The 19,849-nt window shown below is 32.9% G+C and overlaps 6 protein-coding genes and 1 long non-coding RNA gene across 9 annotated transcripts in view; 4 read left to right on the forward strand and 3 right to left on the reverse strand.

The window, feature by feature from the left end:
• The window catches only part of LOC107366091 (tyrosine-protein kinase transmembrane receptor Ror-like), a 60,905-nt gene extending 53,717 nt beyond the window's left edge, over positions 1-7,188 (forward strand). Inside the window, exons 6-9 of the mRNA XM_015933662.3 lie at positions 2,284-2,638; positions 3,861-4,047; positions 5,271-5,501; positions 5,573-7,188. Coding sequence (XP_015789148.1) covers positions 2,284-2,638; positions 3,861-4,047; positions 5,271-5,501; positions 5,573-6,999 — 2,200 coding nt within the window. The 3' untranslated portion in view covers positions 7,000-7,188. The remainder of the gene's footprint in view (positions 1-2,283; positions 2,639-3,860; positions 4,048-5,270; positions 5,502-5,572) is intronic.
• LOC107366099 (uncharacterized) lies at positions 1,505-5,334 on the reverse strand. 3 transcript variants are annotated; one of them, XR_016198245.1, is made up of 5 exons: positions 5,213-5,334; positions 3,842-4,145; positions 3,283-3,399; positions 2,764-3,158; positions 1,505-2,668 (listed from the first exon to the last, which is right to left on the reverse strand). It is a non-coding gene; the product is annotated as an uncharacterized LOC107366099 (long non-coding RNA). The 3 variants fall into 3 exon arrangements; XR_016198246.1 differs by lacking the exon at positions 5,213-5,334 and adding an exon at positions 3,730-3,764 and having other exon boundaries at positions 3,842-3,972; XR_016198247.1 differs by lacking the exon at positions 5,213-5,334 and having other exon boundaries at positions 3,819-3,956.
• Positions 7,189-7,520: 332 nt separating the features above from the next.
• LOC107366118 (tubulin beta chain-like) lies at positions 7,521-9,362 on the forward strand. Its single transcript, XM_089266885.1, has 2 exons — positions 7,521-7,950; positions 8,046-9,362. The coding sequence occupies exons 1-2, from the start codon at positions 7,755-7,757 to the stop codon at positions 9,215-9,217; spliced, it is 1,368 nt and encodes a 455-aa protein (XP_089123011.1). The 5' UTR covers positions 7,521-7,754; the 3' UTR covers positions 9,218-9,362.
• A 787-nt stretch (positions 9,363-10,149) lies between these two features.
• Positions 10,150-11,684, forward strand: LOC107366121 (neuferricin). The gene is made up of 2 exons (XM_015933689.3): positions 10,150-10,569; positions 10,643-11,684. The coding sequence occupies exons 1-2, from the start codon at positions 10,428-10,430 to the stop codon at positions 11,464-11,466; spliced, it is 966 nt and encodes a 321-aa protein (XP_015789175.1). The 5' UTR covers positions 10,150-10,427; the 3' UTR covers positions 11,467-11,684.
• Ssl1 (general transcription factor IIH subunit 2 Ssl1) lies at positions 11,635-13,023 on the reverse strand. Its single transcript, XM_015933687.3, has one exon. It carries the CDS (start codon positions 12,861-12,863, stop codon positions 11,706-11,708), a length of 1,158 nt encoding a protein of 385 aa, XP_015789173.1. The 5' UTR covers positions 12,864-13,023; the 3' UTR covers positions 11,635-11,705.
• Positions 13,024-13,199: 176 nt separating this feature from the next.
• On the forward strand, positions 13,200-14,378 carry wol (Dolichyl-phosphate beta-glucosyltransferase wollknaeuel). Its single transcript, XM_015933688.3, has one exon. It carries the CDS (start codon positions 13,200-13,202, stop codon positions 14,283-14,285), a length of 1,086 nt encoding a protein of 361 aa, XP_015789174.1. The 3' UTR covers positions 14,286-14,378.
• LOC107366122 (uncharacterized) lies at positions 14,313-15,704 on the reverse strand. The gene is made up of 3 exons (XM_015933690.3): positions 15,458-15,704; positions 15,083-15,308; positions 14,313-14,948 (listed from the first exon to the last, which is right to left on the reverse strand). Exons 1-3 carry the CDS (start codon positions 15,603-15,605, stop codon positions 14,687-14,689), a joined length of 636 nt encoding a protein of 211 aa, XP_015789176.1. The 5' UTR covers positions 15,606-15,704; the 3' UTR covers positions 14,313-14,686.
• Between the last annotated feature and the right edge of the window lie 4,145 nt (positions 15,705-19,849).

Below are 19,849 nucleotides of genomic sequence, written 5' to 3' on the forward strand. Positions count from 1 at the left end.
ATGGTTAAACTAAATGTATTTGCTGATTGATTTTCTCATGAAAACCTGGGTGTGTTGGTGGGGCCAATTGTTTAGGCCTTGTACAGTGTATGACATCGCATTAGGTGTGGTAAGGTTAGGTTTGTTTTTATTTTATTTTGTTTTTTTTCTCTTCAAATAATTGAACTATTTTTCTTGCCTTCTCTCATTGTAATCAAACAACAATCAACTGTATTCTCGATCATTGTGGATGAAGCTATTTATTAAGACAAGAATAGACTTTTCATTGTTATCATCGTCTGCCTATTCATCCATGGAGGAATCAATGGAGATACTCACAGGCTTCAAGCTTAAAGCAACAAAGATTCATCTCCATTGGTTTTTCACCATTGGCTTTACAATTTTTCAGCCTCTTTTTTCATCTTCATTGCATCAACTGTCACTCACATAAATGGATCTTCATTATCATCTTAATCATCATCTTCATTCCCTCCTTGGGCTTATTTTCAACTTCCGTTTCCTTGGTACAGTTTGCCTCATGATTTACTTGATTCCTTGTCTATTCACCAGTGTTACTGTTGTTCATTTTATATGTACCCATAACATACAAATATTATGGCAACAAAAGCTTCAAAGATCATCAACTTTGGATTCTGCAACATTTCCATCCAACTTTTTAAATCTATTTGGCATTATATATGGCAAATGTACAGACATCACTTTGTGTCACATTTTGTTTTGTACTTTAAGACGATTTGGCCTTTAAATCGTTTCCCATTCCCTGACTTTCATCTTAACCCAATTCCTGCTAAGTGATCATGAAAAGACTTGGAATCCATCAGTTTTTACTTGCAATTTTCCTGCCATCCAACATTAAATGGAAACTTCAAGCACAACCTTCATCTTTATCATCTTATTCTTTCATAATTCTTCTCTCTTCCCTGTTTCAACCAATTTTCCTGAAACATATCAAGGTACACATAAACAGTGTCTAATATGGTTTATTACAATCAAGCAATCACTCTCCTTTTCGTAATCAAGGCTAAAAACTTTACAATATTCCGTCAACGTCAATCTATTGAAGCTTTAATTAATCATTTGGGACCATTTAATCATACCATTGATTGTTGCAAGATACAAAAGGCAAACCACCAAGCTGTTCAACAATCTATCCTTACACCTTTCCTTTCACTCAATCAATTTTAATTGCTATTTTTGGAGCCACTGAAAGTACCTTAAACAGCTGAAACATTATGATTATGATGATTGATTAAACAATTTAAAGACATATTCATCAAACCTGGATCCATTTTGGTGAAAACTATTGCTGATCGAGATTTAAATAATCAAAATTCATGGCAGATATTTGCTATTAATAAATAATCATATTGGAATACAATCACTTCAATAGACATTGGAAAGACTTGAAATCAAATTAAATATTCAATTAACAATATTTATTAGCGCATAAATCATTTGAGCAAATTAAAATGAATCGTTCAAGTAAATCTCTCTTGAAAAAATGTGAAGTGACAATTAATTTAATTGAATTAGTAAAATTACTTAACATAATCATATTTACAAGTCAACATTTCCTTAACCTTTCAGTATAACAAAAAACAAACATTAATGTAAATTACTGGGCAAACATTATTCTCAATAATTTACCAAAAAATATAATTTAAATTGATTTTAATTCAGGCGAAAACCTTTTAATCACTTTTAATCCAACATAAATCAGTGTTAATGATAACAAAAGTTAATTACATAAAATACAGTAAAATGGATGAAGTAACTTTCATTAGAGGTTGTTAATCAAGGGTTGGCATTCAGGTTGTCCCGTTAATTATTATAAATTGTTCCTGTTGAAAGCGATCAAGATGATGATGATGCTGATGATGATTACATTAATTCATCATTGAAATACTGTTTTGGATGTTTACGTGAATATTATTACAATTGATTATGAGAGGAAAATATGAAAGGTTTTCCAGATGATTAATGGTTCCTCTGATAAGAAAAGGTTTACTATTAATTTCAAATCATCTACTTTTTCCTCTGCTCGTGAAAATTCAGGAGACTTTTGAACAGCGAATTTTCTCAACAATATTTTCAAATCACAAATTTGCAACAATTTTTCTTGTTTTTCCTCTCTCTCTCTTTTTTACTTTAAAATGTTTCCGCTCAATCAAATTGATGTTTTATCCATTTTCACCATGAAAATGGTTGCAAATGAAAGCAAAAAACAGTTTCCATATTATAACTATAATATATGTTTCTCCTTTTTCCTCTTGTTATTTGTAGCTCATCGAAAGCCATTTTGCCTTCATCATCAACTTTATCACCACCATCATCACCATCAACATTTCCACTGTCACCAGCATTGTCATCATCATCATCCTCAGAGTCTCGTTCAGGACCAAAGTGTAGCCTTTATGTTGGCAAATTGTGTTCACAGTTTATTGGTAATCGAAGTATCTATTTAGAATCGGAAATAAGCCAAGAAATTTTGGAAGAAAATTTGGCTGTTCTCTTTGAAATGATAGCAACATCACACCAAATTTCACATCAATGCCACCGATTTGCAATATCATCCGTTTGCTTTTATAATTTTCCTGTTTGCCGCACTGAACCATCAGGCCAATTGGGAATACGAAAGGTTAGTGATTAACAACTTGTCTTTAAATCCCTAAATACAAAAATCAAGAGAAAGTAATGAGATAATACCAAAAACAACTTGTAGATTGAAAATTAAAAAACATGAAAATTGGTAAACAAACATACCTTGTAAATATTGTCTAATACTCCAAAAGTGTACATCATGAGTGAAGACAGATTTCCTGGATCACATGGAGTACGTAAATATATTAAAGTCCATTCAATCATCAGACTTGAGAGTAAACAGTAACATGGAATGTAGGAACACTTGTTGTTAAGATGGAAAGCATATTGTGACAAGAATAATCCTGGTTATTAGGGTAGAAACGATGGAGATCTTAAGTCTTGGACAAGAACAACCAAAGTAGACTTCATTTTAAACCAGTATTAGTCTAGAATCTATTGAACTGCATTATTTTTGCACAGTCAATCCAACGAGTAGAAACTTGGAATTCTTGGTTCCAACCATGGTCCAGCTTAATACATTCTTGATCCAGCCAGTTAATCGAGGAGAGATATAACTAAATCAGAAGAAAAGGAAAAAAAGAAAAGATAGAAATAAAGGAAACGATACATTTATATAGTGAAAAATGATGAGATGAGGAGTAAAAAAGGTTATTTATTTTTTTGTTTCTTGTTACTTACCTCCAATGCTGCTGCAATGGCCACAATAAAATGAATTGATATAATTTAGAGGATTCACCAGAGGAATCAATGTTAAATGTTTTTCAGGTTTTCACGGGCATTTTACCTTATCTAAACCTGTATTATATGCAATTTATGAGTTACTTGGAATTGGAATATAAGATGAAAAGTAGAAACTGAGAAAATTGTAACAAATAAATCAACTCGAAAGAAAGCAGGGAAAGACTTGCAAACAATTACATTACATGCTTACACACCTAACATATATAATACTGGGAATGGTTATCTTTTTTTACCTTGAGATAAGGTGAATATAACCTTTCTTCCGGATATAAAATGAACACATAAATTCCCTGGAGCAAGCAAAAAACATGATTGATCAAGCTTAAATTGATTTATCTATTTATACTCCACAGTTGTCAATATTTTCACCCATTTCTTCCTCACCCTGTGACTATCAAAGCATCTGATTCAAATCTGGCCTTTGATAACAAATATATTATAAATTTCACATAATAATTCATCTTTTTCATTACTTTTGTGGCTCTTTTGTCCTCACCTCCAATCATTATTACCAGATTTGTCGAGATGAATGTGAAATCTTGGAAAGTTCAATATGCCGAAAAGAGTATTCAATGGCTCGAAATATACCAGTAATTAACGCCAATTTGTTGCCCAAGTGTACAAATTTACCCATTCTTGGAGCTCCTGGTGATTCTGAATGTGTTCAACTTGGAGTGCCATCTTCAGTTCGTCCTCTTAAAGGTATGAAAAACAAAATTTAATCTTCCATCCTTTTTATCACTTTATTTGAACGATTCATCTTTTCCGAGTCATTTTAAACTCATGTTCCCAAATTGCCCCTGAATTTTGTTGAGAAAGAAAAATAAGAAAATATTAGTGTCGGAGAAAAAAATGCTCATTTCATGGTTATTACATTAAAACGAGAAACTTGATATGAAATTGCATTTTTACTGCTAATAATACCCTTGGAGATTATTTGATTTGTTTTGATATTTTTGATTTCGATATTGGCTTTGGTGAGATTTTTTTACTCGTTTCCCTTTCTTCAGTAAACATACAATATTTACATGAATATTTTTTGAAACTGATATCACCAAAAGTCAGCCTCTGTTGAAATTTTCCAACAAACTCTGAACAAGGCAGCCAAAATGTATAGATTAAATTGAGAAATTTAAAACACTTTCAAACCAAATTCTTGTTGTATTATAAACGCTGAGATGTGAAGTCATTTTGTAGATCAAACTGATGGCAAATTATTCAACCAGCTTTAAATACTTGTTAACTTCATTTCCTGAGGTTAAGAAATTGAGTTAATTTCATTTATGGTCATAGTTTTCTGAACCCACTCCATGTATCTGGTTGCAACCCTGTATAATGAGTAACTAGAAATGCTTGAACAAGAAAAAAATGCATCAATCTTGGCTGGATTTCTTTACTCCATGTAAAAAGGTTATGCTCTTGTCAAATGGTTTCGTCTCAAGAGTACAGTTGAAATTGATAGTAATAGCCTGAGGAAATTGCAGAAAAAAGGGAGTTAGAGTTAAATTTTGAGTAAAAAATTCAAATCTTTACGGAATCTTTAATATAAACAGTCAAGTTTATATCTTTCAACTATTAAGGGTAACCACACATTTTTGCAATACAGAATGAGATGATGATGGTGAAAAGTTTCATGATAAAATGTTGAGCATATTATTCCAATAATACTGTAACATAAACTTGATTTTCTTGTTGACATCGTCATCAAATAAGTTGCTTGTTGAACATTTCTATGATATTGATAAAACTTCTTCAGAAGCTCATTATAGTTTAGCAAATAGTGACCTACATATAAAATGATAGATTTGCATAGAAAAGATTTATATTCATTCCACTAATATTTGACAATTTTGAATTTGATATTTACCTTTTTATTCTTATATTGGTTTTATTGATTAATTCCTTTTCTGTCTATATTCATCTAGATGCTCAAGTATGCTTCAGTGAAAATGGACGAGAGTATCGTGGAATAGTTGATCACAGTACTTCTGGACGCAAATGCCTTCCTTGGAGCGTTGGTTATAATACAATTCACTATGAAGAATTGATTGGAGGCCATAATTATTGCCGAAATCCTGATGGAATTGAAGCTCAACCATGGTGCCTGGTTGATGAAAATTTAAGAAAACGCGAATTCTGTGATATACCTCGATGTGGTAAGTTTTCCAGAATAATAAACTCATTAACAGTAAACTCATTCAATTTTTTGTTCATTGGTCAATTGCAGAGGACACATACCGTCTATATTTCCTACTAACACCAATATTGGCAGCCATTTGTGGTTTCTTGATAATATTCATTGTGATCATCTATCGTCAAGTTTTAAACCGTAAATCAAGTGTTGCCAGTTACATGACAACAGCACTTCGAACTGCTCAATACTCTTCACCTATTTCTCCTGTTTTATGTAAACGAAGTCCTGCTCCATTGTGGGTTGAATATGATCCTAATCGTTACTCCGAGACAGTAAATCCTCAAAGTCCAACTCCTTCAAACCAATTGAATCAACTGTCCGATGTTATCTCTGAAAAACAGGGTAAACTTATCCACTATCCTATGAGCTCGATAAAATTTGAGGGTAAATTGTGTGAAAGTGATCTAGGTGATATTTTAATGGGTGAGCTGTTAATACCTCAAGGGGTAGTTGTTCCAGTAGCAATAAGGACACTTCGTGAAGATTCGTCTCCAGCGTTGATTGAAAACTTCAAATCAGAAGCTGCATCTTTGGCTTCCTTACAGCACACAAATATTGTTTGCCTCCTCGGTGTTTGTTTTACTGATAGACCATTATGTATGATGTTTGAGCTCATGGCTGAAGGCAATCTTCTTGGTATTTTACAAGCCTACAACCCTCGTAAATCAAGCTCACTTGGTCGCTCCTCCTCAGCCCAGTCAATAATAACTCTTGAGATTCAAGATTTGCTTCACATATCAATTCAAATTGCAGCCGGAATGGAATATCTATCATCTAAACATTTCACCCACAGAGACTTAGCATGCCGTAATTGCCTGGTCTCTGATTACTTGACAATCAAAATAAGCAATTTTCGTTTAAATAGGGAAGATTATTCAAGTGATTATTATTGTATTCCTAATAATATGTCAGTTCCCATTCGCTGGCTTCCTCCTGAGTCCATATTTTATGAAAAATTTACTTCAGCATCAGATGTCTGGTCATTTGGGGTTGTACTCTGGGAAATCTTTTCCTATGGATGCCAACCCTACACTGGATTTTCCAATGAACAAGTCATCGATTTAATCCGTGATGGTCATCACTTATCATGCCCAGAAGACTGTCCGCCTCATTTCTATTCAATCATGTCCGAGTGTTGGAAACGTGAACCAGGAGGACGACCAACTTTTACTGAACTGCATAATAAACTAAAAGCTCTCCAAGCAGTTGAAAATGTTAGAAGTGCACGGCATGGTTTCCCAAGGGTAGGACCACTTCGTTCTGGTTCTGGTAATATAAGTCAATATTCAGGTTCCTGTTCACCAGCCCATTTAACGCGAAATCCGATTCCAAACTGTCCATTACCAAGCCCGAGGAAAGTCAAACGTCCTTTGGTTACATATAAAGAGTCATCATTTGAAGCTGCTTACTCTAAACTGTCTTTCCCACTTGAAAAATCATCCTCATTTGGTTTTGTATAATATGACATAACTTAATATCTTAAAAATCTGGAAGAAGAACGCACAGAAAAAAATGTTTGTTAATATTGATCAATTCATTTTATACATTGTAAATACAATTAAAGATAAAAAAATTAACCGCCACAAAAAGCCGTTAATATTTAATTGAAAATTGTCTCTTTTCATTAAACACATGTTTATCAATCATCATTTCAAGAAACCAGACATCATTGGTTGTTGAGATGCGAGAGGGAGAAAGAACGAAAGCGAAAGAGAGAAAGAGAAGAAAGAAAGAAGAAAGAAAGAAAAGAAAGAGTGAATAAAATTTACTAAAACAACGGTTCATCTGATCAAATCAAATTACGTTTTAGTTGTTAACAATTACCAGAAACTGAGACAGCCAATCACTGTAGCGTTGCTAGCCTAGGTAACGAAGGCTTAAAACACCGAATTCAATTTGTTGTCACTTTCAGTTATCTTAAATTCCCTTTCTTGCTTGATTATTTAAATTGAGATACAGTTTGATTCCATATTGACTGTTACCTTTTCATCTTCATCATCACTTCCACCACCACCACCACCAACATCATCATCAATTGAAATTACCTGAAAGAACCAAGTTTCACCTTTTGATTACCCAATCTTCTGCTCGTTTTTACAGTTTTACAGTCAATTTACAATTTTACCCGTTCAGTTTTCAGTGTATTTTTTTAATTGTTTTTAAATTCTGCTATTAATACCTTGTGAGTTTTTTATCTTCAAATTTTTTAATAAAAATGCGTGAAATTATTCAAATTCAAACTGGACAATGTGGTAATCAAATTGGTTCCAAATTTTGGCAAGTTATTGCTGATGAACACGGAATTGATGGCAATGGGAGATGTACTGCTATCAATGATCTTTCTAGCAAAGTTACTAATGACCGTACCTCTAAGTTGGAAAGAATTAATGTTTACTTTAATGAAGCCGGAGGTAAGTGTTATCAATTTAGTTATTTATTGCATCATTCGTGACTTTCAAATCTTTACCCAGCTTTACATTAATTTCTGTTTTTCCACTCATTTCAGAGGGAGTCTATGTTCCTAGATCCATTTTGGTTGATCTCGAACCAGGTACAATGGAAGCAGTAAGGTCAGGTCCTTTAGGAGGCATATTTCGACCAGACAATTTTATTAATGGCCAATCTGGAGCTGGTAATAATTGGGCAAAGGGTTATTACACCGAGGGAGCAGAATTGGTTGATTCAGTGATGGACGTTTTACGTCGTGAAGCTGAAAGGTGTGATTGTTTACAAGGTTTTCAGCTGTGTCACTCTTTAGGTGGTGGTACCGGTTCTGGTATGGGTACTTTAATTATTTCTAAAATTCGAGAGGAATATCCTGATCGTATTATGACTACCTTCTCAGTTTTTCCATCACCTAAAGTGTCTAACACTGTTGTTGAGCCTTACAATGCAACTCTCTCAGTTCACCAATTATTGGAGTCAACTGATATGACCTTTGTTATTGACAATGAAGCTCTTCATGATATTTGTTTACGCTCATTGAAACTTTCTGAACCAACCTATGGTGATCTCAATCAATTAGTATCTTACACTATGTCCGGAGTCACAACTTGTCTTCGTTTCCCTGGTCAATTAAATGCTGATCTTAGGAAGCTGGCAGTAAACATGGTTCCCTTTCCTCGTTTGCATTTCTTTGTTTCTAGTTTTGCTCCAATCATGTCAAGAGCTTCTCGTAATTTCTCTAGTTTATCTGTACATGAACTGTCACAACAGATGATTGATTCAAAGAATATGATGGCTGCTTGTGACGCTAAACATGGCCGTTATTTGGCTGTAGCAGCTATTTTCCGTGGTAAAATGTCAACCAAAGAAGTAGAAGACGAAATGACTGCAATGCAAAGTAAAAATTCAGCCTATTTCGTTGATTGGATTCCTAATAATGTAAAAACTGCTGTCTGTGATATCCCACCAAAAGATTTTCCAATGTCAGCCACATTCATCGGCAATACAACTGCCAGTCAAGAGGTATTCAAAAGACTCCAAGAACAATTCTTTTCCATGTTCAGGCGAAAAGCTTTCCTTCATTGGTATACTGGTGAAGGTATGGATGAAATGGAATTCACAGAAGCACAATCTAATATGGCTGACTTGATTGCTGAATATCAACAATACCAAGAGGTTGGAACAGCCGATGAAGATGAAGATGGAAGAGAAGAAGAAGCTGATTATAACTGAAAATTTCACCAAGTCTTGTTATCTTGTTTCATAAAATGCCCGCTGTTCTGTGTTTAATGTTTTATTAGAAATGAAATCATGGTCTCACTATATGTTTTAATCAAAAACCATTATTTTTAACCATTAAAAATGATTTAATACTAAACAGTTTTACTCCTACATAAGTAATGGAGAAATTAAATTTCATTGAACCATTTGTTATTTCTGTAATTAAAGAAAAACCATTGAAAACGATAAAGAAGATAATTAAACGAGAGATTCTTCTAATAATGAACTTTAGACCCTTTTCAAATTCAAAGCAAAATCAAATTTCACAAAGTCTAATCTCATCAAGCACCATACAAAGAAATCTTTGAACGATAAAAGTATTTCGCTTTTTCACATGAAGCATTAACAAATCCTTTGAAGAATCTAATTTTTCTCTCAATATTGGACTCAATAAAAGTTTGCTGCATTAATAGAAACCAATAAAACTGATTTTTGAAGATACACCGTTTAAACAACGTTGGTGCACAGGGAAGTAATTGAAGTGAAGTCTTTGTATAATGAATTAAACATGTAATAAATGAACTATTTTACGTACCTGTTGCTAAAAATTTGTTCATAGTTCGATTTTTTCCTAACAGCTTTATGGAAATATCTTGGCTACAGCCGTACAGCTGTTCAGCAAAAATCTGTCATGCTGATCATAAGTCATTTTCAGCGGTTAATTCTGCAAAATTTCATTGAAAGGCTAATTCTAATCAATTTTGCATTAATAGATGAAGAAAAATAATCGAATAGCTCGGCCGAGTTGATCAAAACTAAAATAAAGAACCTTAAAATACGTGTAACTAAAAGTAACTGAAGCATGAGAAAAGATTTTCACTTTCTGTGTTAGCAACAGGTTACCTGTTACAGGTAAATAGAAAATCAGGTGATCAGTGTTGTGTTTTGAAGTTGCTTTCAGTGGATCTCTTTACGTAATTTAGTAATTTATCAATTCATTGAATAACAGCTTTTTTCAAACAACTTTTACTAATTTTAACTTTCTATTTTATTTCTAGAGTTTTGTTGAAATTAATGTAATTAATCAGCCAACAACTTTTATTTGATGTAGTTTTTACCAATTTCAAGTTGCCAGTTTGGTTACCTGCTTTCTTTGTTATTGTGTTGTTTTTTCTTTTTAAGCAAATTTGTGATACAATTAACGAGTTGATCCCCCATTGAAATGAAATTAATCATAGCAATCATCAGTTTACTGGTACCATTAATTGGTATTTCAATTGTTTATATCCGTCCTTCCATCAAAGATCAAAGTATTGAGCTAATTTTTTTCCTTGGTAATACAGTCTACAATGGAATCAGAGGATGTAAGTATATCTTTTTATTTGAATTTAAATATTATAAACCAATGAGTACTAATTTCTTGATGTTCTTCCCTAGCTTATCCAGCATCTAAATCAGATAAAGCTGTCAGCAATAGCTGCTTAAATACTGGCGAGATTTTGATGACCAAAGAAGAGCTGGCTCAGTTCAAGGGTGACGGGAAAGAAGCTAAAATTTACCTTTCCTTTCTTGGTGTTGTATATGATGTATCTAGCGGATCTAAACACTATGGACCTGGAGGAGCATATGCATTTTTCTCTGGTAAAGATGCCACTCGTGCTTTCGTTACCGGAAAATTTGATGAAGAAGGTTTAGTGGATGATGTGACTGGTTTAACCGTCGATTCGTTTTCAAGCGTCCGTCAATGGGAAGATTTTTATGAAAAAGATTACAAAAGAGTTGGTCGTTTAGTTGGAACCTATTATGATGATTCAGGTTGTCCTACCAAGGCAGTTGAATATGTTCAATCTATGTATTTAAAAATGGATGAGGAAGAAGCCAAAGCATTGGAAGATACTGACCAATTTCCTCATTGCAATAGTGAATTCCATGCTGAAACAAATTACCATAGAGTCTGGTGTTCTGACATGAGTGGAGGAACAAAAAGGAATTGGATCGGTGTACCGAGGCAGTTGTATGTACCGAGAGACAAGTCTTATCGGTGTGCCTGTGTGAAAGATAAAGGTCCAGCAACTGTTCCAGCAATTGATTATGAGGAAGACGATGAGGTCACTGGGAATTTAGATGAATCTCAAAGTATTGATGCATCATCCAAAACTGATATTGAACAAGATGTTGGAGATCTTAAGCATCCTAGAGTCAAAGAATATCCGAAATGTGATCCAAAGTCTTACGAGTGTGTACTTTCATCGCCTCTTTGATAGCATTGATATTTTTAAAGCGAACTCGAAAGCATAGTATTTAAATGTTTGTCAAATTTCAATATTATTTATTCTCTTGGGCTGTGCACAATTCAAATTGTATTTTATTATTCATTTCAATGCAATTCTTTTTTATATCAATTGTAAAACAACTTTATCAAAAAATGATTTGCAAAAGTAAAAAGTGAAATTTATTAAATGAAATCTTTTCTTATAAATAGATTGAGTTTCAATTATGATTATCTGTGTGTACCTGGTTTACTGGCACAACCAGGACAAAGGTGCATATTCTCGTGAACAAAAAGATCACATTCAATGCAGAAAAAATTTTGACAATGACTACACTGAGAACCTTTGGTTAACTCTAATTGACATGCGAAACATTTTTCGCCATTTTCAAAATCCATTTCGTTAAAAAGATCAACAGGGAACAAGTGATGATAAGATCGTGAAAGATGAGTTGATGAAACTAATGTTAGACCACATGTTTGACATTCAACGGGAAGATCACAATATTTAGATTCACATTGAGGACAAAAGTAGCCTGATGTTGAGAAATTGACGCTTGTAGAGAGATGACAAACACACATTGCCGGTTTACCCTCTCCATCATTCATATAAGGAGGAAATCCCATTTTAATTAAAGATGATTCAGAGTTTGCAGTGGCTGGGGGAGGATTAAGATGCTCGAATATTAAGTCTTTACAATGATTTTCATCCAGGATAACATCATAAGTTCCTTTAGTAGATTTAGCTAGTTTTTGACAAATTTTGACTTCGGCGGCTAAACCAATTACTGAAGCCCTTATATTATATTTGACCAATGCTTCGATTGTCTCGTTAATATCAGATGGATCACAGGTTGTTAATGAGCCGAAAATGACCAAAACTTCTTTACTTGTATGAGCTGGAAGATGTTTTAATGAATGTAAACAAATCTCCAGAGCATTTTGGAGTGATGGTTCGCCAACACAGCTTACGTCCATTAGTTTATTGACAGTGTCCATTAATGCTTTATGATTACCAGTAGATTCAACCATTTTTTCACCTCTTTTATTCCGTGTCACGATGATTCCAATTTGACTTATTGGATTTTGATCGAAAAAATCATTGAGAAATAATTGTAATATCTTCAAAGTACAATAAATTCGTGTTGGCTTCAAGTCAACTTCAACCATTGCTTGAGACATATCTATGACAATGTAAAGATGTCTCATCATTCCAAGACGAACATTTTTACGATCGGTAAGTCGCTTTCTTTTGGCTCGGTGAATCATATCATTGACAGAAGGCTGGAGCAGTCCTTCTTCATTTTCACGAATCGCTTCCCATGTCTTTTCATATTCGGTTTCCCAGCGGTAACCTTTTTGATCGTCGTCTAAATCAATTCTTTCCATTGTTCCTGAATCAAAAGAGAAAACTTGTAATAAAAAATTAAATAGTATAAAGTCACTTAGTTCAATTAATAAATAAAACTTCAACACCAAAACAACTCATGAGAAAACATTTCATCAAAACAACACCTAATTTTAGAAAACCATATGTTGTAGGTGGCGCTGTCCAGCTCGACAGTTGATAGATTTAATAATTTTTGTTTTTATTTACCACATCATTAATTTATTTGTATCTTATCTAATATTTCTCACTGAAACGTGTCCAAAGTAACCTCGGGACACGTTTCACGCGCTTCTATTGTCTCTGGTCATCTCATCACCGATTTCATATTCTTTACCATGTTAATAATTGTTTGTTTCGTTATTCTGTACATTGCCTTGTTGGGTATTTTTCTTACTATTAAACTAAACTCAACGGGTAAACCAAAGATAATTGTCCATGAAGATGAAAGATATTACCTAGATCCAGTCACAGAAGAACGTTTACCTTTTCCTCCGTTAATGAGTGACAAGGAGAAGGAAATACCATCTAAAAGTGAAAAATATTTATCTGTTATTATTCCAGCTTATAACGAGGAGCTTCGGTTACCTTCTATGTTGGATGAGGCTCTCGATTATTTAGAGAGACGATCAAATGAAACAATCAATCAGTCATCTAAAGTAGACTCTAAAGTGAAAGATGTTGGCACATCAGATGTTACATGGAGTTGTCCTAAAGGGGAAAAGTTCACATACGAGATTATTATTGTTGACGATGGTTCTCGTGATAAAACAACACAAATTGCTCTCCAATATTCACGTAAATATGGGACAGATAAAGTGAGAGTTCTGACAGCAACCAAAAATCGAGGTAAAGGAGGAGCAGTTCGTTTAGGTGTCCTCTCTGCCCGAGGAAAATTGATATTGTTTGCAGATGCTGACGGCGCAACTAAATTTGGTGATATTGAAAAATTGGAAAATTATTTGTACCAATCGACAGACAATGAGGTCGACTTAATCAATTCCATTGCAATTGGATCCAGAGCTCACCTAGAACGACAAGCTATGGCCAGTAGATCTATTTTTAGAACTATTTTGATGCTTGGTTTCCATTTTGTGGTTTGGTTTTTCACAGTACGTAGTGTTAAAGACACACAATGTGGATTCAAAATGTTTGGTCGAAACATTGCTCGTATTCTTTTCAATTACATGCATGTGGAAAAATGGGCTTTCGATGTTGAACTGCTTTACCTTGCTGAAAGGATTAATTGTAATATCGGTGAAACGGCAGTCAATTGGACCGAAATTGACGGATCAAAGATTGTACCAGTATTCAGTTGGTTACAAATGGGAAAAGATGTACTGAGTATTTGTATGATGTATACCATTGGAGCTTGGACATTCCCCGTGATCAAGGATAAAGATATTAAAGAGAAAACGTTTTAGGTTAAATAATTTTTGTATGACGATGAATTTTCCAAAACTGTTTTTATCGAGATGCGAAAATGATTAACGATTTAATAAATACATCTTGTTTAATCTTTGTCTTTTAAAAGCAACATTTCCATGCAATCCTCAGCGGTTAATCTAAATCTTGATTCTTGTCAAGCGGGAAAGTAAAATGAAATTGATAATTTTAGATAATTAGAATGGATATTTTCGTGTACATTTAAAGTTTTAACAAGCAATCAGGATACAAAGAACATAAGAATAAATAAACAATAAAAATGGTTGCTTCAAGTCATTGTGTTACAATGTGATGTGAAATACAAAAACATTGGAACAGTACTGAAAAAGGGAAAATCAGGTCGCATTAATGTGAGTTTCAATTAAAAACAAATGAGATTTCAATCGTTTTCTCCAGATTGGTTCGTTTCAATTAACTTTTGAAACATTAGCTCCAGAGGTTTACATTTAGATACAATGTCATAATTGCCTTTAAGAATACTTTTCATTTCGTCAATAAATTGGTCCAACCTTTTAATTTCATCTTCTGCCCGTCTTTCGTTCTCTTCCCAGATGGCTCGATGTTTGATATACCTTTTATCCAATTTATCAAGTTCATCATTTCTATCTTTAACCTCTTTCCCGAGGCTCTCAATTTCATTTCTAAAGTAGGATAAAAAAATAATGAAAAATGATTAGTATGATTGCCCAGGTAAACTGGTTCCCAAAAAGATAAGTGAATAAAATTTTGCTAATATTTTAGTAGCATTTGGAGCCCAAAATAAAGATAAACTTACTCTAATGATTGAATCTTGTTGTATGCTTGTTGCAGTTTGGCCTCAATCTCAGTGCGAGTGATTATCTCCTTCGCCAACTGTTCCTCGAATTCTTTCTTGTCTTCTTCAATTATTTGTTTTTCACAGTTGAGATAATCGATAGTCTCTCGAAACTCGTTATTTTCAAATTCAAGCTCTTCATTCTTTTTCTGCAGTCTTTGAATTTCTTCAGATAAAGTCTCATAGTCTGCAGAACAGAAACGAAAATTGAGGGAAAAATTACAGGAAAAAGAGACAAACAGACGGTTAATGTACAATGGTAAATTGAAATATGGGTAGCAAGACGAAATTAAATATAAATATGATACATGGTAATGAAAATACAAACAAGCATACCTTTAGTAATCTTTGATCGAAGATAGTTCTCCTTTAGGGCGTTCATTGAGCTTTTCAGCTGAATATCTTTCAACGGATTGGCGAATGAAGGTGAAGGTGGAGTGGTGATGGGGGATAGAGGTTTAGGCGATTGTGAAGGTGACGACATTTGGGCACTTGGTCAATCAGATTAAATACAATCACAGTTAAAGGATTCACAAAATGAACCATTTAAAGACACTTTTAATAGTTAACGACCAACAGAGTAGCAAGATATGTACACCAGTTTCAAACCAAATGGCCCGGGAAAACAACTGTTAACCATTAACAGTAAAGGTAGCGCTTCAATCACCATTGATCCCGCAATATTCAAATACATAAAGTGTATGTTATAACTTATAAGTTATCACGAGTCTCGATTCGATTTCTTCAATTACCAATTGACTTAATTCAATTTTTTCGTGATATATCAATTCAAAAATTCAATGTCAAAAGATTTTATTTTAAATATTAGTAGAATATAAATATAATAGTTGAAATAGGATGATTTGAATAGGATTAATTGTTGTAAATGAAATATAGATTTGATTACTCGTAGTGAAATGTTTATTGAGATGACATAAGAAGCCGATATAAATTAGATATTAGAATCTATTATGGTGTCCGGCTCAATGAGTCGAGACTTTAAATGAGAAACTTTTATTGAGGCCAGAACCAATCAAGTCAATTCTTTTAAAAACCACATAAATAGAGATTGAGAATTTTTTGACACATCTTAAACCCTTTACACACTGGTAATTCACAATTAATTAGAAAAAATCGAAAAATGGCAATTTTGTAAATCTCGAACTCTGTGGCCATATAGGTTGTTGGTACCAATGAAAAATTTTGCAAAGTCATTCCATTCAGTTATAGTACTTGGGTTGATTAAAAATCACTTTTATTCAATTTTTCTCCTGATCCCCAAGTTTTCGAGAAATGTTCGATTAAAAAAGATTCCATCGCGAGCAAATCACAGGGAGCCCTGCATTTGATAAAATTTTGAGTCGCACGCAATTTCATTTTTTCGACTCTTCCCAATAAAGTTCGGGTTAGTAAATGATAAATTATAGATGCGCGTCAAACAAATTCTGAATCTTTATATGATTTTCAAAGCTCACGCTAAATTATCCGAACAAAAATAAAAAATTCACATTTAAATTACTGACACATTGAGCCGGTCAACCTAATATTATCGAAGCAGAAGTATAATATAGATAGGAGCATAATATTAGGTACATGGAGACATGATTTCAATCGAAATCATATCTCCATGTACTCAAGAAAAGATGATCCAGCTTATTGTCACGGGTTCTCAGATAGAGTTGAGGTTGACCATTGAATAGCTGAACTACATGTCTCTGAAATCAACCTATCAAATCCATAAGAATTTGATATGCTGTTTATCAAATAATTAATCGTCATAAATAAACTTCTATCAGTATTGATATAGTTTTCTGATTACTCGAGGTGAAATTTTCATTGAAATGGCATAAGAAGCCGATATAAATTAGATATTAATTACTGCAAAATTTTACATGAAATTTTAATCATATAACATAAATGAAACCTGCGAATCTGGAGGCGAATCTTCGCACGCATTAATAATTATCAGATTAATTCATTAAATTATTGTTATTTCAAGTTGATTTCTTATAATTTTGTAGTTAAACAATGTGGCGCATTTACTGAATGTCTAGCAATTAAATACAAATGATTTAAAACACAATGACCTTCATGTCATGTAGCAATGTTTACCTTTTTGGTGAATATCTGGTTACTTATCTCACTGCCCCAAGGATAAACCTTGAATTGTCGTCTTTCTTCGATAATTTAGGTTTTTATAAGATTAATTGAGTAAAACAGTTAATTAAATGCTCATTTGTAGATTGGATTTTTATAAAAAATAATTAAATCTGCTTGAAAAGTGGCAAAATAAAAATAAATAGAGTAATAAACATAGGAGTTTACATAGTGTATTTAAGTCGACCTTTAGCTTGACAACTTGAGGTCTCCGAGGTGAAAATTCATTTAAAGATGAAAATGTTCAGAGTTGTGAGGTAAAGTTGATGTTGTTTAAGGTAGATAAAAAATAATAAGCAAGATTTAACCAACACTTGATTCAGTTACTAGAAAAGTTTCATCATCTTATTCACCATTTAATCAATTTCCGTGGTAACCTGAAAGGAATCAACTTATCAAAATTAGCTGAATCTAATAGTTAGTAAACCAAGATTGATGTGGATCTTGAATAGACAAACCAAGTTACCAAAACAAATTGCTCCAAACAATTTTGATCCTTATAATCATATCGATTCAATCCACAAATTTATCAATTATTAAACCAGAATTGAGTTTGAATTCCCTGAAAACTTTTACCTGTCAGACTTGTGCAAATTCAGCAAAAAAGGTTGAAATGCTGCATTCATCATCTGACAAGTGATGATTAATTGATGTAAAATAAAGTGACATCTTTTTTTGCTTACAGTAAATCAATTGGCAAAAAATGTGATAATTTAGCGCATTTGAAATGATTAAAATAAATTCAAAATGTAAACAAAATCTGGTAAAAAAAGCCTAAATTAATTAATAAAACTGGCAAACTATTAATCTTCATTGAACCATTTTGTCTGTTATTGCTGTAACAACTTGATGAGATGAATAAAACATCCATTGAATATTGTGAGTAATCAGGTGTGATGGTTAATGACTTTTAATCAGGTAGTATTAGCAGATTGAAATCAGTGAAACTAACATTGTAAATCAAATGAGTTAAACAAATGCAATTAATGTTGCTCTCGAGTCAAATTTGCTTTAAAAGGTTAACATGGTTATAAGCCATTATAAATGTCAATGTCCGAGGGACTTTGTACACTTGAATTGACAGTCAACCTGAAATGGTTGGAGTTGTAAGGTCAGTAAACTGGTTACAAGATCAAATGTCTATGGAATCAAGATGGTGACCCTTTTTTTGGATTAAAATCAACCGTTTAAAAATATAATATCAAGTTCACTAACATGCAAGATTAATTTACGAATTGAAGGTTTAAAAACTGTTATCAAAATGTTTCATCTTGTAAAGGATGAATTCAATGTTGGGTGAAAATGTTTTCTCGGAATAAACAGTTTTATACAATCTTTTTCTTCAGATTTCATGTTGATGAGTTCAACAGTGAGCCTCGAATCTCAGATTTCAATGGTTAAATTATACAAAAAAGTAACATTATGATCTTAAACCTTCAACAGTAGTCACAAAATTCAGTTGTCACATCGCAACATCAACCAGACATTTATATAAGCTGGGAATCTGACTGGATTTCATTTCATGCTTTGCATCCATGGAGGATACCACTTGGGTAAATCAATGATTGTTATTTAAAGTTGATTATAAATACTGAAACATGAGTCAAAATATTCTGTAATAATATTTCAATTTTAAATGATTTCATGTATTTAAGTTGCTGCACAATAAAAATGTTTTAAAACACTTAATATTTACGTAATGTTTGTTATTTTTTGAGGATTGGTGTGGATTGAGGTAGGACTCAATGATAATGAATGACAGGAAATCGGTTTTTCTTCTTACCTCAGATTTCTCAGCAAATTATTTACTATTAGTATATGGTTAGTAGGAATTTCATAGTAAGAGCTTTTCAATCATTAAGGGTTGACTCAATCCGGTTAATGTGGGAAATGGTGAATGGTTGGTGGTTGTGTTGGATAAAGCCGGTTCCGATGATAGCCTGATGGTTAGCAAACAATTTTGTTGTAATTTAATTATCGGTTTAATTTATAGTGATGAGTTTAACAATGAATCTCGAATGTCAGTAATTAATGAAATTTGATTTTTGAAAAATGTTTTTCTCAACATTTAAGAAAACAAAAATGAAATCGCAATTGATACGAGTAACAGATATAAGATATTTGAATAGAAGATATTAGATAAAAGATAGATTCGCTCTCTAAACAAATAAACAAGCCAAATTAAAAGTAAACAATCTATAAATTAAATTGTTTTCATATTTACAATACATGTATAGTTTTATTTCTGTATAAAAGTGAAAATCAGTAAAACATTATTTGCAATTTATTTGGATGGGAATAAAAACAAACATGTAACTCAATTAATTTACAAGTGTTAACCTAACATTGGATTGACAAAAACAGTTTACCAACATCAACAAGTTGCTGCTTTTTATTACTGGCGAATAACAACTTGAAGGAAAAGTTCTATACATTTCTGCTGAATACTGGTTTCAGATATGATTGCCATTATACAATTGACTGTAATTGGCGTATATTGTACCCAACATTTTGACAGTCAAGATTAAAGCTCCGAACAATGTGGATCCTCTATACTCTGGTCGTTGCTGC

This window comes from Tetranychus urticae, chromosome 2 (assembly GCF_039701765.1).
Source record: "Tetranychus urticae isolate SD_2017Ah chromosome 2, NJAU_TeUrti_SD_1.0, whole genome shotgun sequence".
Taxonomy (NCBI): Eukaryota; Metazoa; Arthropoda; class Arachnida; order Trombidiformes; family Tetranychidae; genus Tetranychus; species Tetranychus urticae.

Excerpts from the sequence above, each read along its gene's own strand:
- LOC107366118 (XM_089266885.1), top strand. The coding sequence starts at position 7,755 with ATGCGTGAAATTATTCAAATTCAAACTGGACAATGTGGTAATCAAATT. Across the intron at positions 7,951-8,045 it reads TTACTTTAATGAAGCCGGAG|AGGGAGTCTATGTTCCTAGA; the intron begins GTAAGTGTTATC and ends CACTCATTTCAG.
- LOC107366121 (XM_015933689.3), top strand. The coding sequence starts at position 10,428 with ATGAAATTAATCATAGCAATCATCAGTTTACTGGTACCATTAATTGGT. Across the intron at positions 10,570-10,642 it reads CTACAATGGAATCAGAGGAT|CTTATCCAGCATCTAAATCA; the intron begins GTAAGTATATCT and ends GTTCTTCCCTAG.
- Ssl1 (XM_015933687.3), bottom strand. The coding sequence starts at position 12,863 with ATGGAAAGAATTGATTTAGACGACGATCAAAAAGGTTACCGCTGGGAA.
- wol (XM_015933688.3), top strand. The coding sequence starts at position 13,200 with ATGTTAATAATTGTTTGTTTCGTTATTCTGTACATTGCCTTGTTGGGT.
- LOC107366122 (XM_015933690.3), bottom strand. The coding sequence starts at position 15,605 with ATGTCGTCACCTTCACAATCGCCTAAACCTCTATCCCCCATCACCACT. Across the intron at positions 15,309-15,457 it reads TCGATCAAAGATTACTAAAG|ACTATGAGACTTTATCTGAA; the intron begins GTATGCTTGTTT and ends TCTGTTCTGCAG. Across the intron at positions 14,949-15,082 it reads AACAAGATTCAATCATTAGA|AAATGAAATTGAGAGCCTCG; the intron begins GTAAGTTTATCT and ends ATCCTACTTTAG.